The sequence below is a fragment of the Notolepis coatsorum genome, assembly GCF_963971535.1.
Source record: "Notolepis coatsorum genome assembly, chromosome: 4".
Lineage (NCBI taxonomy): Eukaryota > Metazoa > Chordata > Actinopteri > Aulopiformes > Paralepididae > Notolepis > Notolepis coatsorum.
Window position 1 is genome coordinate 62,760,396 of NC_140168.1, and position 27,040 is coordinate 62,787,435.

The following is a 27,040-nucleotide window of genomic DNA, read 5'->3' on the forward strand; positions in this document are numbered from 1 at the left end:
TTAGACGGATGAAGAGTGAGTTGCAGTAATCGAGTCTGGATGAAATAAAGGCCTGTACAGACATTTCTAGTTTGTTGTGAGATATGATGGACCGGAGTTTTGAAATGTTTCTTAAATGGAAGAAACGATTGCGAGTCAGAGTTTTGACATGTTTGTCCAATTTCTCAAAATTAGAGAGCTTTCGCTGGAGTCAGAGGACATCATAATGTCATTTGAGACTCTGAGGAGGGCAGTTTCAGTGGAGTGTGTTTTGCTGAAACCTGATTGTAATTACTCTGAGATTTGCCACCACTTTCTATAACACCTTCGTGATAAATGGCAACTTAGAAATGGGTCTGTAGTTATTTGGCAGGGAGGGGTCTAAATTGGGCTTTTTGAAAGGTACAACCGCCTCCTTAAAATAGACAGACAGAGCCTGAGACTAGTGATTTATTTATGATTGTTACTAAACTGGGGCCAACAGAACCTCCTTGAGCATGGATGTGTGTAGAATATATCTAGCGGGCTTGTGGAGGATTTCATTGAGCTCACTGTGTCCATTAGGTCTGTCAGGGAGACAGGTGAAAAACTGCTCAGGGATGATTCCGTAACTGGACAGAGAGGGAGGAGGGAGGGGGATGGGGTGATGTTTGCCCTTACATTAGCAACTTTGTTAACAAAAATTAAAGAAAGCTGTTACAGTCGTCATTTGAACAAATGGGGAGGGGAGGGGGCGGGCTGACAATTGAGTTTATGGTCTTAAATAATACTCTGGGATTGTGTTTACTGGAGGAGATGCGTTTAGAGAAATAAGTAGCCCTGGCACTCTTAATTTGATTGTTGAATCGTTTTACGACTCTTACGTCTGAGCTCACAGATGTCATTATTCAACCAAGGGGCGGAGTTTACGGGTCGAACAGAGCGAGCTACCATGGGTGCGTGTTGAAGACATGAACCAAACAATCCATGTCATCATCCGGGGACACCAAACCATCACTGTTAAAAACTAGCAGCAAACTTTTCTACGGCCAGGCTATTTAAAATTCAGAAGCTTTGTGAGGCTGCTGATGTAACTGATGTATGTCTCTTTCATGTGTCTGCAGAAAGAGACCAGCAGCGCTTTGACCCACGCTGGAGCTCATCTCGACCTCTCTGCCTTCTCCTCCTGGGAGGTAAGACACGCCGCAGCTTTACTTACACATAAAGGTCCCTGCATAAAGGACATGGTAATGGGAAGTGTGCCGTCCAACATGAAACTGTCTCTAGAACAAGACGTGGGATCCCAGGCATTCAAAGAAGTATTACAGGAAGAAAGGCAACTTGGAAAGCCTTTATTGTGACATGGCTACATCATTTTAAAAAGCCGATATGTTTCAACCAGCTGGTCTTAATCCAGTCTTTATCCAGCTGGTCGAAACATGTTTGCTTTTTAAAATTATGTAACCATGCCACAATAAAGGCTTTTTAATGTCTCTCTCTTCCTGTAATTCTTTGAATGCCTGTGATCCCACATCTTGTTCCAGTTTTCACAAAGACCCAAGAGCACTTGATGACTTTCTTTTGTAAACCATTGTACTCACAAGAGCGCCTAGTTGAACTCTGCTGCTTAATTAAACACTTTCTATTTCTGTTAACATTCTCACATATTTCAGAAGCCATTGTATGATAAATTTGACTAATGTTCACATTAGCACAATATGATAACACTTATGGACAATAAACAATAAGTACATTCCTGTTCATAACGCTCCTATTGCCTTTTTGCCTTGTGTTTTTCTTGGTTCTTTCTCTTCCGTAGGAGTTGGCGTCTCTGGGTCTGGACAGGCTGAAGTCTGCTCTCATGGCTCTGGGACTCAAGTGTGGAGGGTGAGCGTTTACAATATTCACTAAAACGTATGTCTTAATTCTGCCTTCTGTACATATCTTTTGGATTTTTCAAACAAGAGAAAAAAAATATTTCTTTACATTTTTGTGAAACAACTCTGAACTGATGGTCTGTTATTTAGTACAGTTGTTCTCAAACCTTTACCACATCAAGGACCCACAAATTGATATGCAATGGGCCACGTGCCCCATTTGATCCCATTTTCTCCCAGGGACCCCACCTGATAAGATGTTTGTTGGATATGATTTAGGCCAGAATTCAGAGATAAGTGGACAGACTGAAACCTGTGTTTTTCCTCCCCGTCTGTATCTCTCCTCCCCCATGCTGCTATGACACCTGAATTTCCCAAATGGGGTTAATAAACACTTGACTTAAATAATACTAGAATTAAACTATTCCCTGTTTTGCTGGGGAATCCCTTCCAAAGGACCCTTGGGGATCCCCGGACCCCACTTTGAGAACCACAGGTTTAGTATAGTGATGGACTGTATGTGTATATTTCTGACAGGACCCTGGAGGAGAGGGCACAGAGGCTTTTCAGCACCAAAGGCAAATCCCTGGAGTCCCTGGATCCTTCACTGTTTGCCAAGAATCCAAAAGCCAAAGGACCCAAAAAGTATGTTCCTGTAGATGAGTGGTGTCTAAACATTAACACAAGGGTGGTCTGCTTTTGATCATTTTCAGTCATTGGCTTCTTTCATTCAGTCTGTGCTTTCATCAGTCTTACTTTAGTTTTTATTAGTTTTTTTTTTAATTCAAAATATCATTATAGTTTAACTTTATAAGGGCCATAGTCCAATTGATTGCCACCCATTGTTATTCCTGTGTATTTTAGAGTTTGTCCACCAATAACATGTTTGTGTGAGTTGAGGTTTAAATTCTGGTTCGCTATACTAGAATATGAACCTCATTTGGCACCATTGTGCGCGCACATCACCGGGGCAACAATATCTTTACATTTATTAGCCACGCTAGCAATCTAAACAAATAAATCTATGCCCAAGTTTACTGTGTGACAGATAAACGTGTCACACTTGGGAGTCATGCCGATTATGGAAAATGACATCCAGCCATTTTTATTTGAAAGGATCTGTTGTCAGGACAGCACCGTGGTCTTTCCACAGGGAGTTATGTTTTAGTGCAGCAGCTCGAGTAGAGCTGCCGCGGTATTGATTTGATTCCTTACCGCACAGATTAGCGAAGCCATTAAAACCGTAATGGTAACCGCCATAAAGAAACCCTTTAAAAAAAAAAAAAATCCTAGACCCACATACATCTTTATTGCTGAAGCAGAGCTCTGAATGATGGCTTTTCTACAGTCTGGAAGGGCATTTTCACCCCTCCGTTTACAACTCTGTATAATGACAGGCTGCAGGGATCTCTCCATGGTCCTGATTGCAAAGAAAAGAGTCGGCTTTCAAAAATATCTATACTTGTGGACTAGGGATGGGACTGAAAATTCGAATAGTCGTTTCTGTTATTAAGATCGATTTAATTTGTTTACAATCGAATATTCGTTTTGTAAAAAAAATAAATCAAAACAATTATAATATATGAGTGAGTGGATACCTTCGAACACATGGCATGAAGAAAATAGGCTATATCATTATTATTATTTACAAAATAGCATTGCATTTATTTCAGATCACATAACGCAACGATTGGAACATAAACAATAGGCCTAAAATAAACGGGGGGAAACCAGTGGTGATCACCTTGACTCTGCGGTGGGCGTGCCCTGAACTGCGGCAGCTCTAAGCTCGAGGGATGACCCAGTCATGTGTGTCAGTTGGCATTGCTGATTGGCTTGGGCAATCAGCCCCCCTTGTGTTCATTGACCATGGAGCAGCCCCAGATTTAGCATGTTGATGATGTCTCGGGGTATAAAGGGATAGTTCATCACTTTTTAACACTCTATTTCCTGATGTTGTCGATCGGTAAGAGTCCTTTCTCAGCACAATCCGTGCCGTTCTTCCTATTGGATGCCTACAGCTCCGGTTGGTTAGACACAAAAACTAATTTCAGTTAGTTTGTGCCCATTGACTTTGCATTAGTTTGTGGCATGCGTTATAGTCCAACAGGGACAAACCAGTTCATTTCTACATACTTTCGTTTGTGCGTTATACCACGCTAAACATTAATTAATCAAATTAATCCAGTCTCGTTTTCTAGATTGTGAGATATGACGGGTTATGCGCAAATCGTTCAGGTTGCTCGCCTGAAACTTATATTATTTTCAAATCAAAGGTATATACCATATAGATGTTTCTTCATAAAGTCATCAAAGGGGGTGGGGGTCGTTTTACGAAGCTGCGATCGTTACCAAAAGCATGTTTTATGTTCGGTAAAATACGACGCTGTGATCAATACAAAAGCATGTTTTAGGTTTGGTCAAATAGACCAAAAATGTACCTTACCTTTGTCAGAACGTACTCCAAAATGAATAATCCCAGTAGTTCCATCGTGATCGCCATTACTGGTGTGCATTGGGCCTGGCTATAATACGGCAAACAATAGGTTTCAGGCGAGCAAATCAGCGACAGATGGTGTGCTGCTTCACTTTGAGGGGGAGGGGATTCCTGCAGCCATGGGCACTGAGAGACAACTGAGAGACTCAGTTTAAAAGGTAGGCAATACTGCCACCTGTCGGGATTCGATCGTCATTGCAATTATAATGTAGGCAGCAGTGCCAGGGAGACACAGGCAGGTCCGCGCGAGTGTTTAGAATGGGGGAAAATCGAAAAAAGGATCTAAAAACGAGATATCTCGGGTTTGGCGTTCAACGCTTGGATTTGAAACACGAGAAATCTTGTGTTTGGCACAGAATGAGTTAAGGGATATTTCCCTGTTCTCTAGAGAGAGGGTGTGGTGCATGTTCACAAGTATTGACTGAACTGGGTCACAGTAAATAAAACATTTAAAAGTAAACTTGTGTACATTTCAATGGGATTTTGGTCAGAAACACGATTTGCAGATAGTTGATATTCAGAGGAATATAGCTGGCTTGACGGCGGTCATCCTGAGATAATAATCAGTAAGGTACTAGGAAAGCTGCCATCTTGTCTATGAAACTCAAAGTGTACCTTCACGATCAATATGACAGACATTGACAAAGAGAGGCACAAGAGTGCTCATGGTGTTCAATTTGTGATTCCTAATGATATTGATCATATTACTTCCCCGCAGAGACACCGAGCGCAACAAAGAGATTTCCTTCCTGGAGGCCCAGATCTACGAGTATGTGGAAATCCTGGGGGTAAGTGGAGACGGTTCACCGCTGCGTGTGGAAATAATGGCTCCAGTTATCTCAGGCTTTTTCAACCCGAGAGCACAATCCATCATCCAAGTCCAAACCAGGGGGGTCACTAAATTCACAGCCAAAATTCCACACAGGATTGGAAACTTAAAGGAACATGGCAACTTTATACGAAATGCTCTTATCGTCTTCTCCAGACAAGAATATGTTTTTGGCCGGGTCTCCCTTGTAAAAGAGATCCCATGTCTCAATGGGACAAACCCGCTTAAATTAGTGCAGGGGTTCTCAAACCTTTTTATACCACAACCCCATTTTATTTAGGATATTTCTTTGGGGACCCCACACTTCAAATGTATCGCGGAATTAAGGAATATCAAAATAAAAGCACACGTTGTTGAACTTGATCATGTATATTTATTAGAACATTTTATTACAGCACTATGTTATCAATACACATTTATAAAACGAGGCATATTTAGCCAAAATATGCTGACGGAACAGCAAAAAAAAAAAAAAAAATCAATATATATATATAAAACAATTTTACTTGCCAATGCGTGACCCCACTGTCACCTATCCACGACCCCACTTTGGGTAGCGACCCGTAGTTTGAGAACCGCTGAATTAGAGCAACAAGCTTTCTACTGATCGCAGAGAGGAAATTGGTATCTATCTTCTTGTCTGACTCGGGAGAAGCCGGTAAGCGCATTTCCCATAATGTTGCCATGTTCCTTTTTAACATTCCCTAATTTAATGTGTTTCTTAGTCAATGAATTAGAAGATTTGTTAAAAGGTTTGTTTGTAAACATTTGAGTAGGTCTGACCCGAATGCTTCAGTCAATGTTAACCCTTTCACTAAACCGTCTGTAGTGTGGTAGTGAAACGGTTAACATTCTGTACTGTGGTAGTGAAAGTATTAACCCTTTGTTGTGTGGCAGTGAAAGGGTTAACAGTCTGTATTTTCGCAGTGCAAGGGTTAACCATTTGGTAGTGTGGTACAAAAATGTGCCCACATCAGCATAGGGTTGCACGGTATACCGGTATTAGTATAGTACCGCGGTACTAGAGTGTTCGAATTTTTTATTATATGGTGCCTCTTGAATTCCCCCTGATGAAAGAAAAAAGGGGGGGGGGGGTTGCCATTAAGGTTGGGAACCCGCCCTGAACCCTAGTGAATTAGACAGGGTTCGCACAAGGTCATTGAAGTGCTTGATTTAAATAATTATTTTTTAATAAATAAATAAAAGTCGAGGCCTGGAATTCCTTGAAAACAGCCTATTTTTTAACAAGGTTTTTGATTTGATTTGATTACGGATCCCCATTAGCTGGTGCCATAGCAACCAACTAGTCTTCCTGGGGTCCACACAAAAAAAACATACAAAAACAATTATTATTGCAAAACAAAATGATTAAAAGTCAGTACTTAACACACAATGCATAATGAAACTAACAATTAAGTGCTTAAAAGTACCTGAAATTCAAATCAACCATTTGCATTGAAAATTTTTCATCCATGATAAAACATTTCTGAATCAAGACATTTTATTTTTTTTATTTAAAGTGTAACTAATTGTCGGAAATAGGTTTTAAGCCATAAATATTGGATCAGATTTTTATATATATATATTGGAAAAGTAGTTGAAAGTCCTTGAATTTCATTTTGCAATGTCTGTGGGAACCCTGGTTAGATGAGTCCAGCAGTTCATCCTGTGTGCTTTGGCTGTTGATGTGGACAGGAGCAGAGGCAGCTGACCCACGAGAACGTCCAGAGGAAGCAGGCCAGGACGGGAGAGGAGCGTGAGGAAGAGGAGGAGGAGCAGATGAGCGAGAGTGAAAGCGAGGACGAGGACAACGAGATCATCTACAATCCCAAGAACCTTCCCCTCGGCTGGGATGGCAAGGTGAGGCCTTTTCTTTTGGGACTTTCAGACTTGGGGAGTTTTTATTGGACTGGAGGGATTACTTTAGGCTGCAGTGCCCAGAGATGGTATATAGTGTTTTGAGACCCACCACACGCCTCTGCAACTACAAGTGGTCTACCTACCCCTGCTGGTCTGTGATTGAATCCCACCAGAACCTTCTCTCCTGTGTCTCTTGTATCTCTGGTCTCCCTCTCGGCCTTCCCTACTGTCTCAATAGAGACACAATGCAAAGGGGAATAGACAACCTCTCTCAAATTTCTTTTGACATTTTTAAAACCTTTGAACCAAGCTAAGTATATTCAATCTAAACCATATAATGCAGACGGTGCTCATGCAGAATGATAGCTATAATAAAAATCTATAGAAACCAACGGAGACCGTACAGTCCATCATTCAGTCACAGAATAGCCGGCCACCAGAATCCAGAGTTGTTCATAATTCTTATTATTCTTTTAATTATGGTCCTATTGCCTTATTAAAATGTCTGAACTGAGGTGAGACTTGGTGCTAACCTTCCCGTTGTTCCCCGCAGCCGATTCCATACTGGCTGTACAAACTGCACGGCCTGAACATCAACTACAACTGCGAGATCTGCGGCAACTTCACCTACCGGGGACCCAAGGCCTTCCAGAGGCACTTCGCCGTATGTTGACGCCTTTGAAAACTAGTCAATAGACAAAAGAGGGATTGTACCCCATTTGTATTTCATAGAAAAATATGGTGTTCTCTGTAATGGAATTAGAAGATTGTGACTGAGTGTGTTGTTGTATCCTCTAATCTTCTCTTCCTTTGTTCCTTTGTTCTCTTCTCTAGGAGTGGCGACATGCCCACGGTATGCGTTGTCTGGGCATCCCAAACACGGCCCACTTTGCCAACGTCACCCAGATTGAGGACGCCGTCTCTCGTACGTGTTTTATTTTTTCCCTGTGTTTAAAAGAATTTTTTGCTAATTGTGTCTGAAATGCTAAAGACTCGAAGGACTTGCTATTTCTCTGGTGGGGGATTGTCGTCGTCTTGATTTGAGATTAATGTTTTTGCTTGTTTTCCAGTGTGGGCCAAGCTGAAGTCACAGAAGGCATCAGAGCGGTGGCAGCCGGACACAGAGGTTAGTTCAGAGTCTCTAGACGACATGTTTCTGAATGGACACTTAAATGAACTGAAAAGTGACATATTAGAATCCATTGGTTTCAGTGAGGAAGGATAATAGTGCTAAGTGTTTGTAGGGAAACAGGAGGATAAATGTCAACTATGTGATAACCAACCAGTGACCATCACCACACCATCCATATTTAACAAGGATGTAGGGCTGTCCCCGACTAAGCATTTGGATGGTCGACTAGGATTGGCCAACATTTGCCGTTAGTCGACTATTGGTCGACAATTTTTTTATTTTTTTTTTAATCGTTCCATTTGGGCTGTGGGCGGTGCTTAATGTCTGAAGGAGTCTACTGAAGGCTTCTTGTTCTCTGCAAAAGCATGCAATTGGTCCACTGATGGATACATCTTGATATTTGTCTAGTCTAGTGTGTTCATTAGATGGGTGAAATCCTCTTTCAGTGCCTCTGTGCCTGTTTTCGTAGGCAGTTAGCCTCTGGTATGCGTGCCATTAGCGTTAGCCACGCTTCTAGGCCTCTTTTCTTTTGTAAAGAATGATAAAAAAATCTTTTAAATTTTTTTTTATTATTATATTCGACTAAGAGGTTGGCCAGTCGACTACGGCTCCTTTCGACCGATTAATCGATTAATAGGGGTCAGCCCTACAAGGATGCATAGATACTGGTATATGGACGTGCATAACGGTTATTTTGAGAGCAGACTATCTGCTTTCATTGTTGAAAACTGGTTAGCTGTGTTTTATTTTTTATTTAATTTTTTTTTTATAATTTTTTCATCCCAATGTTAGTCGTTATGAAAATTCCCGTTCCTGGTCGTTGCACACTCTACCCCCTACCGTCGGTCTGGGAGGGCGGAGACTATCGCATGCTTCCTCCGACACGTGTACCCAGCCCACCGCTTCTTTTCACCTGGCAGCGCGGACTCTCACTGGGAGAGTGTAACGTGTGGAAGGTCACACTACCTCTCCTAGATCCTTCCCTTGCTGTGCAGGCACCCCGACCGAACTGTAGGAGTCGCTGTTTACAACGACCAGGACCCACCCTCGCCGGGTTTCCCACCCGCTAACACTGCCAATTGTGTTAGTATGGACGGTCGGCCAACCCGGAAGCACCACAGCTGGATTCGATCCCACTGTCTCTGTGGTGGTAGACAGACGCTTAGTTGCGCTACCCGGCCGCCCCTGGTTAGCTGTGTTTTTAAAGAAATTTGGTAACGTGGTTCCAAGTGGTCTGCCGCGTGTTAATTCTACCTCTTTCTCTCTCAACAAGACGATACAAATCCATCCAACGTTACCAGACGACACCCACACAACATTAGTAGCAATACTTGTAAAACTGACTGACACTGACCACGCTCCATTCCTCCCCACTCCTCTCTGGTTAGCACTAGAGGTTGGCACTAGAGTGAGAATGCACTGTCTCTCTAAAAGCCAGATCAAATGAACCAACCTCTCAACTTATTTTTTTTTTTTTTTTTTTTTTAGCTTCAGCTGTTTCTTGGCACTGGCAGCAAGCAGAAATGGTCTAGAACTTGTTTATTTCTATCAACATTTTTACACATTCACCCTATAAATGGATTACCATTTAACTGTTAACTGAATATCCGGTTAATTTAAAACCTGATATCCGGATATCCTTGCATATCCCTAGTACCGGGAAAATTTCCCCAATACGAAAGAAATGCAAAATCTCAGAAATAAATTTGACTAACTTCATGTTCTTCATATCGAAGGTTGTTTCATCTCTCTAATGGTCAAACGTGGATTTTATAACTCAATCAATTTAGTCCTTTCACCGCAAACTACTGGTCTTAAAGGTAGAAACTGTAATGGCGTCAAACCGTGACCTAATTGGATTTCAGTGGGTATAGGGGAGGCGTTACAATTGCTGGTCACACCTCAGGTTATGCCAAGAGAGGTCTGGAAAACTGTTAGTAAACTCGAACCCCACACGTCAGACCAAAACAAAAACACAGATTCTACCTTTTTAATAACTAATCAGATCGTAACTCCCATCAGTAGGCTGAATCAATGCAGTTGACACGAACAAAAGCATTAGTTATAGTCTAATTCAATTTTTTTTTCTCGAATAACGTGCCCTACACGGTATCGGCAGTGAAGAAGGGGTATTCTATGGAAGCAAATGAGTGCAGAAGTATTTGAATTTAATCAGACACCGCATTTATAGCATTGAAAATAATAACTTTGAAAACATGTATCTGAATTTGAAAACATGTATCTGAATTTTTTCAGACACCGCATTTTTGTATCTGAATTATTTCAGACACCGCATTTATAGTTTCAGACACCGAATTTATAGCATTGCAAATAAATACTTGTATCTGTATCTGAATCATATATCTGAATTTCTTTGCTCCGAATTGACCTATGCGAAATAAAAATGCAGTGTTAATAAAACAATTCGAATGTATAATAAAATTAAATTCGACACCAAAAAAAAAATTCAATGCATAATTGCGGTGTATATAATTCGATGTCAAAAATTGTATGCATAATTGCGGTGTATGGAATTCGATGTAAAAAACCAACATCCGGGTATCCAGCTGCAGAACCACAGAACCACCACAGCAGCAGCAGGCTGAGGCCCCTCGCTTCCATTGGCTGATTTGGGTCACGTGATTTGGGTCACGTGACCGTCCCACCCAATGGCTGAATTGGAGTATTGCACTGCGGGCATTGGCTGATGCACTGCGGGATTGATTGATTGATTGAACACTTTATTAACAGATTGCAGAATGGGTACACGTGACCGCCACAGGCCCTGATTGATTGATTGAAAACTTTATTAACAGATTGTAGAATGGGTACAGTGATTGATTGATTGATTGATTGAAAACTTTATTAACAGATTGCAGAATGGGTACAGTGACGTCACAGGCCCGGATTGATTGATTGAAAACTTTATTAACAGATTGCAGAATGGGTACAGTGACGTCACAGGCCCGGATTGATTGATTGATTGAAAACCTTATTAACAGATTGCAGAATGGGTACAGTGACATCAATCAATCAGGGCCTGTGGCGGTCACGTGTACCCATTCTGCAATCTGTTAATAAAGTGTTCAATCAATCCCGCAGTGCATCAGCCAATGCCCGCAGTGCAATACTCTAATTCAGCCATTGGGTGGGACGGTCACGTGACTCAAATCAGCCAATGGAAGCGAGGGGCCTCAGCCTGCTGCTGCTGTGGTGGTTCTGTGGTTCTGCAGCTGGATACCTGGATGTTGGTTTTTTACATCGAATTCCATACACCGCAATTATGCATCGAATTTTTGACATTGAATTATATACACCGCAATTATGCATCGAATTTTTTTTTTGGCGTCGAATTGAATTTTATTATGCATTCGAATTGTTTTATTAACACTGCATTTTTATTTCGCATAGGTAAATTCAGAGCAAAGAAATTCAGATACATGATTCAGATACAGATACAAGTATTTATTTGCAATGCTATAAATTCAGTGTCTGAAACTATAAATGCGGTGTCTGAAATAATTCAGATACAAAAATGCGGTGTCTGAAAAAATTCAGATAAATGTTTTCAAATTCAGATACATGTTTTCAAAGTTATTATTTTCAATGCTATAAATGCGGTGTCTGATTAAATTCAAATACTTCTGGCACTCATTTGCTTCCAGTATTCATGCATCTCTAAATGAACATTAAAGGTGCTATAGATAACATTCAGCCACTAGATGTTGCATTAGAGCACCAACATGTAATTTATCCAATTGGGTGCATTCCATGTGGGAAAATGGAAAGTAGGGAGGGAATAGAATAGAAATACTTTAATCATCCCGAGGGAAATTTGGCACTACAAATCGCTCACAGTAAACATTCAGAACTAGAGTGAGAATGCACTGTCTCTCTAAAAGCCAGATCAAATGAACCAACCTCTCAAACTTATTTTTTTTTTTTTTTTTTTTTTAGCTTCAGCTGTTTCTTGGCACTGGCAGCAAGCAGAAATGGTCTAGAACTTGTTTATTTCTATCAACATTTTTACACATTCACCCTATAAATGGATTACCATTTAACTGTTAACTGAATATCCGGTTAATTTAAAACCTGATATCCGGATATCCTTGCATATCCCTAGTACCGGGAAAATTTCCCCAATACGAAAGAAATGCAAAATCTCAGAAATAAATTTGACTAACTTCATGTTCTTCATATCGAAGGTTGTTTCATCTCTCTAATGGTCAAACGTGGATTTTATAACTCAATCAATTTAGTCCTTTCACCGCAAACTACTGGTCTTAAAGGTAGAAACTGTAATGGCGTCAAACCGTGACCTAATTGGATTTCAGTGGGTATAGGGGAGGCGTTACAATTGCTGGTCACACCTCAGGTTATGCCAAGAGAGGTCTGGAAAACTGTTAGTAAACTCGAACCCCACACGTCAGACCAAAACAAAAACACAGATTCTACCTTTTTAATAACTAATCAGATCGTAACTCCCATCAGTAGGCTGAATCAATGCAGTTGACACGAACAAAAGCATTAGTTATAGTCTAATTCAATTTTTTTTTTTCGAATAACGTGCCCTACACGGTATCGGCAGTGAAGAAGGGGTATTCTATGGAAGCAAATGAGTGCAGAAGTATTTGAATTTAATCAGACACCGCATTTATAGCATTGAAAATAATAACTTTGAAAACATGTATCTGAATTTGAAAACATGTATCTGAATTTTTTCAGACACCGCATTTTTGTATCTGAATTATTTCAGACACCGCATTTATAGTTTCAGACACCGAATTTATAGCATTGCAAATAAATACTTGTATCTGTATCTGAATCATATATCTGAATTTCTTTGCTCCGAATTGACCTATGCGAAATAAAAATGCAGTGTTAATAAAACAATTCGAATGTATAATAAAATTAAATTCGACACCAAAAAAAAAATTCAATGCATAATTGCGGTGTATATAATTCGATGTCAAAAATTGTATGCATAATTGCGGTGTATGGAATTCGATGTAAAAAACCAACATCCGGGTATCCAGCTGCAGAACCACAGAACCACCACAGCAGCAGCAGGCTGAGGCCCCTCGCTTCCATTGGCTGATTTGGGTCACGTGATTTGGGTCACGTGACCGTCCCACCCAATGGCTGAATTGGAGTATTGCACTGCGGGCATTGGCTGATGCACTGCGGGATTGATTGATTGATTGAACACTTTATTAACAGATTGCAGAATGGGTACACGTGACCGCCACAGGCCCTGATTGATTGATTGAAAACTTTATTAACAGATTGTAGAATGGGTACAGTGATTGATTGATTGATTGATTGAAAACTTTATTAACAGATTGCAGAATGGGTACAGTGACGTCACAGGCCCGGATTGATTGATTGAAAACTTTATTAACAGATTGCAGAATGGGTACAGTGACGTCACAGGCCCGGATTGATTGATTGATTGAAAACCTTATTAACAGATTGCAGAATGGGTACAGTGACATCAATCAATCAGGGCCTGTGGCGGTCACGTGTACCCATTCTGCAATCTGTTAATAAAGTGTTCAATCAATCCCGCAGTGCATCAGCCAATGCCCGCAGTGCAATACTCTAATTCAGCCATTGGGTGGGACGGTCACGTGACTCAAATCAGCCAATGGAAGCGAGGGGCCTCAGCCTGCTGCTGCTGTGGTGGTTCTGTGGTTCTGCAGCTGGATACCTGGATGTTGGTTTTTTACATCGAATTCCATACACCGCAATTATGCATCGAATTTTTGACATTGAATTATATACACCGCAATTATGCATCGAATTTTTTTTTTGGCGTCGAATTGAATTTTATTATGCATTCGAATTGTTTTATTAACACTGCATTTTTATTTCGCATAGGTAAATTCAGAGCAAAGAAATTCAGATACATGATTCAGATACAGATACAAGTATTTATTTGCAATGCTATAAATTCAGTGTCTGAAACTATAAATGCGGTGTCTGAAATAATTCAGATACAAAAATGCGGTGTCTGAAAAAATTCAGATAAATGTTTTCAAATTCAGATACATGTTTTCAAAGTTATTATTTTCAATGCTATAAATGCGGTGTCTGATTAAATTCAAATACTTCTGGCACTCATTTGCTTCCAGTATTCATGCATCTCTAAATGAACATTAAAGGTGCTATAGATAACATTCAGCCACTAGATGTTGCATTAGAGCACCAACATGTAATTTATCCAATTGGGTGCATTCCATGTGGGAAAATGGAAAGTAGGGAGGGAATAGAATAGAAATACTTTAATCATCCCGAGGGAAATTTGGCACTACAAATCGCTCACAGTAAACATTCAGGTAGACAAAAAAAGTCACGAATAAGAATAACAAAAAAAATTGCCTAATAATAAAATATGGTCCGGGATTCACATTTCCTATGTTATGTAAATATACAGAAATCTACAGTAAGTGAGCGGCTGAGTAGCGCAGCGGACTAAGCGCCTGCCTACCACCGCAGAGACACTGGTATCGAATCCAGCTGTCAGCGGTACCTCCGGCTTGGTCGGTCGTCCATACTAACCAATTGGCAGTGTTAGCGGGTGGGAAGCCGGCGGGGGGTGTATCCTGGTCGTTGTAAACAGCGACTCCTACAGGTCGGTCGGGGCGCCTGCTCAGCGAGGGAGGGAACTGGGGGAAGTAGTGTGAGCCTCCCACATGTTACGTTCAGTGAGAGTCCTCGCTGTCAGGTGAAAAGGAGCGGCTGGCTGACTCCACATGTATCAGAGGGGACATGTGATAGTATCTATCAACCCTCCCTAGACCGGCAAGTGGGGGGCAAATGCGCGCAACGACCAGGAAGGGGAGGGGGAATTGGCATAAAGACTAAATTGGGATGGGAGAAAATACAGAAAAAGGAGGAGAAAAAGTAGATCACAAAAAAAGAAATCTACAGTAAGTGTAATATTGAACAATGTTGTTTTAAAAGTAATCCAGGAAGATGGTAACTGTCACCCTGTGCTCATTGATGCAGTGAGGCACAGTGATGCATTGTAGAGTCTGATGGCTGTCGGAATGAAGGACTTCCTGTGCCGTTCAGTGGTACATCTTGGGAGTGTTAGTCTAGCACTGAACGTGCTCCTCCTGTCAGTCAAGTCAAGTCAGTTTTATTTGTATAGCACATTTCCAAGCAGCGGCAGCTGACACCAAAGTGCTTCACAAGCAAGTTGATAAAAACAAAATAGTGTGAGGCAAGGTATAAGATTAAAAGAAAGAAAAAAAACATAGCAAAGCAACAAAAACAAAACAATATGGTGCAAGATATAGGATTAAAAACATAATAAAGCAATGAAAGTAATAAAAACTGGTAGGACACAGTAAAACAAAAGAGGATAGAAGGGCCAGGGGTCTAGTGGTGGTTAAGTAGGGGGGAAGGCCAAGGAGAACAGGTAGGTTTTCAAGAGTGATTTAAAAGCCTGTACGGTCTGGGCGGCCCGTACGCTGAGGGGGAGGCTGTTTCACAGTCTAGGCGCTGCGGTGGAGAAAGCTTTGTCTCCCCTAGTCTTGAGCCTGGTTCTGGGTACCACCAATAGCATCTGGTCAGCTGATCTGAGGGATCGGTGGGGGGTGTGGCGGTGCAGGAGCTCGGACAGATAGGAGGGAGCCGTGCCATTTAATGATTTTAAAACATTTAGTGCTAATTTAAAATCGATCCTGAAGCTAACAGGCAGCCAGTGGAGTGAGGCCAAAACTGGGCTGATGTGTTCGTGTTTTCTTGTTTTGGTGAGGAGGCGCGCGGCTGCGTTCTGCACCAGTTGTAGGCGGCGTAGGAGGGACTTGTCGATGCCCGTGTACAGAGCATTGCAGTAGTCGAGGCGGGTGGTGACAAAGGCATGTATCACCGTCTCTAGGTTACTTTGGGAGAGGTATGCCTTTGTCTTCGCCAGGAGTCTAAGGTGGTAAAAGCTGTTTTTAACTACGGCGCTGACCTGTCTATCGAATTTAAAATTGCTGTCGAAGATGACCCCGAGGTTCCTGACAGAGGTGGAGAGGTTTGGGCCCAGAGGACCAAGTGCGTCAATGAGGGGGGGGGGGGGGGGGGGCGGGGGGGCACTATTAAAAACAATGACCTCGGTTTTCCCTTCGTTCAATGTCAGGGAGTTTTCGGACATCCAGCACTTGATTTCTGCCAGGCAGTCAAGCAGTGGTTCTATTGACGTTTTCCCTTGGGTGGGCTTTAAGGGGAGGTAAACTTGCACGTCATCGGCGAAGCAGTGGAATGAGATATTGTGTTTTGCCAAGATCTGGCCTAGGGGGAGTATGTATAGGAGGAAGAGAGTTGGACCCAATATCGAGCCTTGGGGCACCCCGCAGGTGAGGGGGGCCACAGAGGAAGTGAGATCACAGAGTTGGACAGAGAAGGTCCTATTACTCAGGTAGGACCTGAACCAGTCTAAGACGGGGCCCCTAAGGCCTACGTAATGCTCGAGGCAAGCTATAAGGATGTGGTGGTCTACCGTGTCAAAGGCGACTGAGAGGTCAAGGAGTAATAGTAGGGATGAGTTTCTTGCATCAGCAGCTGTAATCGGGTCATTTAAGACACGGAGGAGAGCCGTTTCAGTGCTGTCAGTCTGTGTATAGGGGGTGGGAGGGGTTTTCCCTGATGGCATGGAGCTTAGCAAGGCTCCTCCTCTCTGCCACCACCGCTAGAGAGTCCATGTGTCTAATCTGCCCGTCGCTTATCAAAGAATACTTTTCCAGTCAGTGCTGTCAAGGCAGATTGGTTTTTTATCGCTTCATTTCCGTTTCAGAGCATTTTGAAAAGCACCCGTTTTGAAATAAAAAACAGTTAATTCTAGACCATTCTGTGATAATCGTCTTTTACTGGAATATTCCAGAACGTTGATATTCGTCGGCCTATTTATGAATCGTTTTCAAATAAACGCTAGATGGTCAATATTATACGTGCACGCAAGCACATTCGCGCCCCGCACGGATAATCGCCGTGTTCATTTCCTCTTGGACTTTTACAGTGAAACCGAAAGAGCCCATTTCCCAAAACAGCCTATATCTTCATCAAAATTTGTCTGATTATCCTAACACTGATAACATAGATTCCTTACCTGACATCAGATGGTATCCAACTAGTATATTCCCATTCCTGATCACCATTCGAAAAAATCGATAAGTGTATGGATCCAACGTGATACAGTAGTACACATGATTCCGCGGGGCTGAGAGGCTCCAGAATGAACAGTGGTAACCCCGGCTGGATCAGTGGACTGGAAAATGTGGAGTACCGGATTTTTTCCCCCATCCATTTTCATTGAGTCCATTCCAAAATCCCTTATGTCATCTGGGAGACGATAGGGGGCGCTTTTTTCCACATATGATCGCCGGCGGCGCTCGGGTATACTCGGGTAGGCTCGCGTGATGCAATATGATTTCAGATCGCTTAAAAAAATTAAAAAAAATAAATCCGAGAAATCTCGTGAGTGGCTTTCAACATAACTATCGGAAACCCGAGATATCTCGTGTGTGGCAGTTAAAGTGTTAATGTATGTATAATATATTGAAACAATTCAGTCCATTCTCATGTCTCATGTCCCAACTGTCCTGTTTCCAGGAAGAATACGAGGACTCTAGCGGGAACGTAGTGAACAAGAAGACTTACGAGGATCTGAAGAGACAAGGCCTGCTGTAGACGACACGGAAACCCCTTGAAACCGACGATACGGAAAGCAACAAGAAGATTTTATTTTTATTTTTTATTATCTTTTTCCCCCATCCCACTGTTAGTCGTTATGCCAATTCCCAACCCCCTTCCTGGTTGTTGCGCACTCCCCCCTACTGTTGGTCCGGGAGGCCGGAGACTGTCACATGGTTTCCTCCGACGCATGTGCAGCCAGCCGGCAGCCAGCCTGGCAGCGCAGATTCTCACCGGGAGAGTGTAACGTGTGGAAGGTCACACTACCTCCCTCCAGATCCTACCCTCGCTGTGCAGGCGCCCCGACCGAACTGTAGGGGTCGCTGTCCACAACGCCCAGGACCCACCCATCAGCTTTCCCACCCCTAACACTGCCAATTGTGTTAGTATGAACGACCAGCCAAGCTGATAGCAACGCCGAGAGCTGGATTCGAACCCAGCGTCTCCAGCGTTGATGGCGAGCGCCTTGCCCACTACACCACCTAGCCGCCCTAACAAGAAGATTTTTTAAAAGAGTGCCCCGTAGAAATTTTGTTTGTCTTGATTAATTTACACTCATGTACCTTTTTACATGTAAGTAGTACGTGTTGTTTTTCAGACTGTATCCCCAGACGCACCATTCCTTCCTTTGTAATGAGGCCAACGTTGATTATTGTAATAAAACATGAGTACCTTTCTCACCAATGACTTTCTTTGAACTCCTTTTTGTTGCATCTCTTGAGTACTTCTGCTTCCGTGGTTTGATAGGATTTTCAATTAGGCTATAGGGGGGGGTAATAATTCAATCCAACAATTTGAGTCTGAATATTTAGGCAAAATTTTGATGTGTTATGACATCTTCCATTTTGAGCACGCTTTGATTCTGTTCGATTAGACTCCATTCATTTCAAATGTGTTAGATTCTGGTGTCGGTCGCCGTTATCAGCCTTCATCGCCTCTCCTGGCCATCTGTGTTGTGTCTTGTTTGTTTCATCGAGGCAATCGTTCGGTGGAATTCTGTCCTCCCACAACTGAACTGGCTGAGACACCACTATCTCTCCCGGTGCTAAGGAAATATCTATCTCTCATTCTCTCTCGGTTTTGTGGCCTAACTCACTCTCGCCTGCCCCCCCCCCTCCCTCCATCCAGGGGGAGGCCTACGGTCCGATGTTGCTCTACTGTCTTCTGAGCATGATTGTTATTAATTTCAAGAATGCTATCTGACCTTGAGCTCTGCAACTCGCTTCGTCTGTCCACTTTCACCCAAAGAGATGGGCTTTATCAAAAGCTGTGACGTCGCCAGGCCCTTATCTCTGGTCACCATAGCGATCCACAACCCTTCATCTACCAAGCACTGTCCCCGGCCAGCCCTAACCTTGCCTGAGCTGTTAACCTAAACACCTACCACGGTATAAATGCATGTGAAATGTGTCTGTGTAAAAGACTAAAAACCACTTTGCCTGAATTAAAGGTGTTTACATACGTACTTATCCTGTTATAATCCTAACGAAAACCAGTCATCTTTCAAATGTGCTTTTAGACAGAGTAAGTGTGCAAATATGATAAGGCTGATTCAGTTAGCAATACCGGGAGTATATGCGATGAAGACCTTATACTAGGGTATCATGCACAACATTGTTTATAAAATATTTAGAGAAACTCATACATTTATATTAATATCAATTAACAGATCCATGCTCTTGGGTTTCCACATTTGTATTCTGCATCTTTAGGTTCTTCTGATTCGAGAGTGGGTGTTCAAGTAATTCCCTGTTCCCTTATAACCGCTATAGTAGTTAGGAGGGGAGAGGAACAGTCTTATTACTGCATCACTCCTGGTGTCCTGGTCCATTGTCAGTACTGACCCGTAAGCATGTATTATTATAGGGTTTATTTGTTTTTATAACATACTACTCTAGTGTTTCTTTTAGTGCAAAACACTTGCATGTTATTAGATTTTAAAAGTCAATGCAGGTAACTTGCCTCAGGATATTTTCCCATACATGTATATTAGCCATGCATTATGTATCGGTAAATATGAACTAAACAAATGGAAAAGCAACAACCCTGAGGAATTTGGGAATGTTTGAATATATTTTACATACTATTATATAATGGTTTAATGTGGGTTAAGAAGAAAAAACTATATGTAACTATCAATGTAATATGAACCATCCCATATTAAAGTACACTAAAGGGTAATACTGCTCAATTTTAGGTATTCGTATACAGTATGTTATTCATATGGTCCTAGACAGTCCAATCCATTTCTGAGAACATGGAAAATGATCTTGAAGCTGTAATGTCACATGATGTGGAGGTGCTGAGAACTATTGAGAATATAAGAGAGGACTGAGGGAAGCCAATAGGCTTTCTTTTCTCTCTGTGAAGACGCCGACTTTATCTGCTCCGGAATTGATTGATTATACTAAAACAATAAAAACTCAATACAGTCCAAACACTCTGGGGTTCATTTTAAACCAGTCTTCCATTCATTTACCATGGAACAGCTCCAGTTTTGACACCTCGATGACTTCACACAGGTTTGAGTGTTAAGCTTTCAAGTTTTTGGCTTCCCGGGAGAGAGTTGTTCACGGCTCACAGACTTTGACTGCATGGACTATATCCTGGACCGCAGTCCGCAGGTGAATCACACACATTCTTAAATTGAGCAACAGCCACCTTTAACTCACCATTGACAGTAATGATTACCACCAGTAACACTTAAAGTATCCCTCTCGTGGGCTCATGGGGTTCATTTAATGCAGGACAAGTGTTTTTTCTGGGGAGAATATTTATCAAGCACTCCCCCCTCTCTCTGACTTACCTTTGGGATATATTCATGACATGTTTATTCCTCTGGTGAATACGAAGCTCCCCACCAACGTTGTTTGTTATTCAGGGAGCAGTGAGCTCCCGACAGAGTCGCTAGACTCAATTATCTGCGCCCAGCCACACTGTGTGTTTGCTGCTTAATTTGTTATTTGGTTACAGGTTGTTAAAGTTAGAGGTTATATATGATTGCTAGTAACTGTCTAACTATGCATAACTGTTTCCACTAGAGGGTGCTATAGGCGGAGCCGCTAATGCTACCGCCAGGTGGAGGGTATTTAAGGAGATGTCTCCTCCCCCTCTATCTCTTACCACCTGCCTCTCACAGGAGAACTCATGTGCTGCTGTGTGCAATTGTAAATAATAAACCACGCCGATTAAAGGCTGAAGGGAGAAACCATGTCTCATGAACATATTATTGTCGCCCCATAGCCAGACTGTCAACAGGTTATGGGCCCAGATCACGCAGGGGCAAAATAATAAGGGTAGCAAGCTTAGCTGAAGAATAGGCTAGTTTAGCGCCGGGAGCACCGCGTGGCTAGACGCTAGGCCAACAAGAGCTAAAGCTACGCCCACCATCAAAAGAGCAACATGGAATCCAACACGACGATCCTGCACGTCAAGAGGAAGCGGGGCACCGACCCCACCGACGCGCTGCTGCTGGCGTGCAAGCGGACCCGTCCGGAGAGCAGCGTGCAGAGCCCCGGGGAGGCGGCATCGGGGGAGACGGAGCCTGCTGAGCCCAACGAAGGCGAGGGGGAGAACCCCGTCTTCAAACTCGTGGCGACAAAAGGAAGGAGCAAATGGCCCTCATTCAATGGGAAGGCAGACGACTATGAGCTCTGGGAAGAGCGCATGTTATGCTGCATGCATGGTGTGGGACTGAAGACGACGATCTTGATGGCCCCCACGGGAGACCTGGCGGCGGAAGCACAAGCCCTGGACGACAAGCATAATGCAGATGCATACTGTGAGTTAGCACCACTGCTTGACGACACAAGCTTGGGGCTGATATTCCGCGACACTAAAGACAAAGGCAGAGAAAGCCTGGGAGTGTTGAGAGAACATTATATCGGGCAAGGAAGACCCCGAGTCGTGGCCCTCTACATAACACTAACAGCACTGAAGAAGGGGCACACCGAGACTGTGACCGAATACGTCATCAGAGCTGAGCAGATCATTACGACATTGAAGAGTGCAGGAGAAGCACCAAGCGATGGGCTAATGATGGCGATGGTGATGAGGGGACTACCGGAGCTGTACAAACCGTTCACACTCCTGGTAACACACGTTTCAGCGGACATGACGCTGGGAAAGTTCAAGGCCAAGTTACGAAATTTCGAGGCCTCAGAAGATATCCACCCAGCCGCCGCGGAGGCGGGAGAGAGGGTGCTGAAGGCCCGAGCGACGCCGAGGGAGAAGACCAGGCCCACGACGGAGCTGGCGTGTTGGCGATGCGTAGAAAAAGGCCATCGGAAAGGTAACTGCACAAAGACTGTCTGGTATAGCTTCTGCAAATCCACGAGGCACACAGACAGAGCGTGCATGAAGAAACGCGACTAGAGCGAGCGATACGCGCATGGACAAGATGGCGGCCATGGACAAGATGGCGGCTGTGGACAAGATGACGGTCGACGTGAGACGAATCAGGGGGGCCGCCCGGAGAGTAGCGGGACAAGAGGGCTTCATCCTCGGGGCGCAGACACCGTACGTCACCAGGCCAACGCAGCTCCAGCAGGCCCAAAGGAAGGGACTGATCGTGGACACAGGTGCGTCGTCCCACGTCATCAACGACAGGAGTCGGTTCAAGAACCTTGACAACACTTTCCACCCGGAGAAACACAGCATGGAGCTGGCAGACGGGAAGCGCACCTACGGGTTGGCGCAAGAGAGAGGAGACGCACAGGTATGCCTCATAGACAGTGAGGGGCGCCGGTGTACAGTGACGTTAAAGAACGCTCTCTACGTACCCTCGTTCCCACAAGAACTATTCTCTGTAAGATCTGCTACTGCGAACGGTGCCAAAGTGTTCTTCAATGAAGGTAAACATTTTCTTGTAGAGCCTAACGGTACGCGATTTAACATAGAGGTGTACCAGAGAATGTATCATCTACAAACAGGGTGTAATGACAACGACAAGTGTAATAATAATGATATGTGTAACGTGACTGTCAGTCACGATATTCAGACATGGCATGAGATTATGGGTCATTGTAATTACGAGGATTTACTGAAACTGCAAGCAGTGACAGAAGGCATGCACATTGAAGGTGAAAAGCGTAGATCTGACAAAGAATGTGTAGTGTGCATAAAGGGGAAGTTTACTCAATCGAGAAACAGAAATCCCACAGAAAAAGTAAAGGTACCACTTGCGCTAGTTAACACAGATCTAGCCGGTCCAGTAAGAAACTAGTCCATAGGAGGCTTTAGATATGTACAGTATTTTACAGATGTGTGTACAGGGGCAGTGTTTGTTTACTTTCTCAAAGCAAAAAGTGACACACTCCAGGCCACGGAGAAATTCCGTGGTAACATAAGATGCTTGAGGTCCGACAACGGAACCGAGTTCACAAATAGAGAGTTCCAATCACTGTTGAGAAGGAACAAGATAAGACACGAGACGTCATGTCCATATTCCCCACACCAGAACAGAGTGGCAGAGAGGGAATGGCGCACTCTTTTCGAAATGGCTAGGTGTAAGCTGGTAGACAGTAACTTACCTAAGAGTCTATGGCATTATGCGGTGCAAGAAGCCGCTTACACCAGAAACAGGTGCTTCAATAAGCACATGGGCACCACCCCGTATACAGTACTGACAGGAAATAAGTGTAATCTAGCTAGGATGCACCGATTTGGATCAGTGTGTTATGCTTACCTACAGGACAGAGGAAAGCTCGAGTCCAGATGTGAAAAAGGACTCTTTGTAGGGCACGACAAAGGAAGCCCCGCTCTCCTAGTTCATTATCCCGGTAAAGGGGGAGTGTAGAAACACAGGCTAGTCAAGTTTGTCACAAAGACAACATGTGAGAACGAGACACAGACAGAGGAGCCAGAGCTGGACTCCAGAGTAAGGTGTGAAGAAGACAGAGACACCTCAGCCTAGTGTACTTAGCACGGCCATGCAGACAGACAGTCAGCAACCCCCAGAGGGCGATGACAAGGAGCACCCGAGGGTGACGTCACGTGCCCCAAGGAGTGGGAGGTATCCCCCAAGGGAACACAAACCCCCAAAGTATCTGACAGACTATGCCCGGAGAGGAAGTGACGAGGATGACAGTACACTTACCAGCATTGATTACTGTTACAGAGTAGTCAGTGGGGTACCTCAGACCTTTAAAGAGGCCATAGTGTCCCCTGAATCAAGTAAATGGGAGAGAGCAATGGATGAGGAGATAAGGTCCCTAGAGGACAACCACACCTTTACTCTAACCAAGTTACCAGAGGGCAGACAGACAGTGGGAGGGAAATGGGTGTATTCAATCAAGGAGGGTATTGAAGGCCACGACAAGTACAAAGCGAGATTTGTAGCTAAAGGTTACAGTCAGAGGGAGGGGATACTACGGTGAAACATTCTCCCCCACAGCCAATCTGACCAGTGTAAGGGTAGTGATGCAGAAAGCAGCTGAGGACAATTTGATTTGACATCAGATGAATGTGAAGACAGCCTATCTGCACGCACCCATAGATAGGGAGATATATATGGAACAATCTGAAGGTTACGAAAAGAAAGGAGAGAAGCTAGTGTGTAAGCTAGAAAAATCCATTTACGGCCTGAAACAGTCTGGGCGAAATTGGAACGAGATGCTTCATACATGTCTCATTGAAGATCACTTCCTACAGAACCCAGTAGACCCCTGTGTTTACTCAAGGGAGTCAAAAGAGTCAGGAAAAGTGATAATCGTCATTTGGGTAGATGATTTGATCATCGCAGCAGACAACACTAGAAACCTAGAACAGGTGAAAGGTATGCTCTCCACCAGATTCAAAATGAAGGACCTTGGAAGGTTAAAGCATTTTCTAGGCATGGACTTTGAACAGTCTGCCAATTGTGTAAAAATATCCCATAAGAGATATGTGGAAAAGATCCTGAAACGTTTTGACATGCAAGAATGTAGATCAAGGGAAACACCATGTGATCAAAAACTAGACTACCAGGAGGATGCTCAGAAACGGACAGATGTAAAAATGTACGGAGAAGCTGTGGGTAGCCTCATTTATTTGACAACATGTACTTGCCCTGACCTATGTTTTGTAGTGAGTAAATTGTCACAGCATTTTGCTGACCCCACAGAGGAGCACTGGATTACAGCAAAACATGTTTTTCGTTATCTCAAAGGTACAGCAGATAAACAGCTGTGTTTCAGAAAAAGCAGCGAGGGCTTAGGGCTTAAAGCCTACAGTGATGCAGGCTGGGCAGCTGACACCACAGATAGAAGAAGTACCACAGGATATTGTGTGAGTTTGAACTCAAACAGCTCACTGGTTTCATGGAAAACAAAGAAGCAGCCCACAGTGGCACTATCAACTTGTGAAGCCGAATATATGGCTCTAGCTATGACAATACAGGAATGTATTTATCTAGAACAGACCTGGGCATATATTTTTTTTCATGTCAACGTTCACACGCACAATATATACGCTTACCTAGGATTTGACTTGATTCAACAACAAAGCAGTCAGGGCAAGCCGAAAACGGTCGAAAGTGTGGTTATTTGAAGTTTGGATTATTTTTTTCACAATTGAGGTAGGTAGATTACATTTTTAGAGACTAAAGTACAGAAAAAAGGTACCGTTGGGTACTGGTATCGATTCACAGGTACCGGTATCGTATCGGTTCAAATGTGAACGGTACCCATCCCTACTGAACACACAACTGCAGGGCAAGGGCATTTTTGCTCATGAAATAAATAGCCATGTGAAAGCCTTCATGAAAAAGTTGCAATTAATTTCAAGGCAACTAGGCAGCAACAATCTCAAACACATGAAAACCCTGAAAGAAGTCAAACCATCAGCTGATCACCGGCACAGGTACTCATCCATGTTGGGAGCACTGCATGATGAATTTTGCATGATGAATTTTCAAGGCGTTTTCAAGATTTCAAAAAGGTTGAGAATGAAATGCAGCTGGTTTCCTCTCCCTTTACCTGCAGTGTTGATAGTTCAGCTTGAACTCATTGACCTTGTCGTGGAATATATTATCATGTCCTTATAGATCTGTGTTGAGATATCATGTTATACAGCGTGACTTTCAGTGTGACCAGCTTGACTGGTTAATGTGTGTATGTCTCTTTAAGAAGACTCCAACATCTCCCCAGCCATAATAAAATTGTTGTTGCTTCCAGTGACTGAGAACCATTTTTGTTTACCTTCATCATCATATCTGATATTATGTTACGTCTGACAACTGTGTATTTAACATATGTCTGAACAAAACTCTTGGTCAGTCTATGGCCAGACGCTAATGTGTTAACATGGTGTCTCTGACTATAAACTGTCCTTTCATTGTGGCCACGGTGAAATAAACTTTCCTATTAATAATGACTCAGAATGATTTGTAAACGGCTCATCGTTTAGTCCTTTAATATTTCCCATTACAGATGGCGACGAGTGATGTTTATGGGATATTTTTTTAACTAGTTTTATTAGATTTTAAACCGATGGGTGTCGAGGTGGCCGCGGGACGGACTCTGCAGACAGGGTGAATCTTGGGATTCCAGGGAAGCGCTGCCCTGTCTCGACCTCCTCCGCGCGCACTGGGGGGGGGGAGAGGACCGTCTGCGCCGTCCGTTTGGCTGTCACCTCCGGCTTGAAACTTGGGAACGCGTGGGGAACATTCGGTGAGCTGTTGACATTCTGTTTAAAGCATTTTTGTTTTTGAATCTATAAGTAGTTATGTTACAATTAGATTAGGGTGTCTAGATTGACCAGACAGCGGATGACACAGAGTGGTGCATTGTCGACGAGCAATCCGGGGGAGTACTATTTTCCCTCGCCTCAAAACCTCAGTGAAAAGGACAGGAGAGAGAGGACCCCTGTCTACCGACTGTCTTGTCAGCTCTGGCAGATTTTCCCGTGTGGATGCGTGCGGGAGTTTGATTTGGACGGAAGGTTTTGTTTACCTTCATCATCATATCTGATATTATGTTACGTCTGACAACCATAGCTGTCAACATTGGGATTTTAAAAAACTTGCAGGTTTTAGCCCCGCCCCTTCTCCTGGCCCCGCCCCCTCAGCCCGCCCCCTCCCACCCGGCCACGCCCCCTCCCAATGGAGCTGCCTCGTCGCTGCCATCTGCTGGTCAAAACCGGTATTATTTTGTTTTCCTACTGTGTAGAGTGTAAATGCTATAAAAATACAGTAAATTACCTTTTATCAAAATATTAACCATTAA

General features: G+C 43.3%; 1 protein-coding gene across 1 annotated transcript in view; it reads left to right on the forward strand.

The window, feature by feature from the left end:
- sf3a3 (splicing factor 3a, subunit 3) overlaps positions 1 to 18,515 on the forward strand; it is a 41,785-nt gene extending 23,270 nt beyond the window's left edge. The window contains exons 9-17 of the mRNA XM_084312792.1: positions 1,083 to 1,151; positions 1,778 to 1,845; positions 2,373 to 2,480; positions 5,051 to 5,120; positions 6,857 to 7,021; positions 7,575 to 7,685; positions 7,856 to 7,946; positions 8,092 to 8,147; positions 17,757 to 18,515. Coding sequence (XP_084168918.1) covers positions 1,083 to 1,151; positions 1,778 to 1,845; positions 2,373 to 2,480; positions 5,051 to 5,120; positions 6,857 to 7,021; positions 7,575 to 7,685; positions 7,856 to 7,946; positions 8,092 to 8,147; positions 17,757 to 17,834 — 816 coding nt within the window. The 3' untranslated portion in view covers positions 17,835 to 18,515. The remainder of the gene's footprint in view (positions 1 to 1,082; positions 1,152 to 1,777; positions 1,846 to 2,372; positions 2,481 to 5,050; positions 5,121 to 6,856; positions 7,022 to 7,574; positions 7,686 to 7,855; positions 7,947 to 8,091; positions 8,148 to 17,756) is intronic.
- The last annotated feature ends 8,525 nt before the right edge of the window (positions 18,516 to 27,040 follow it).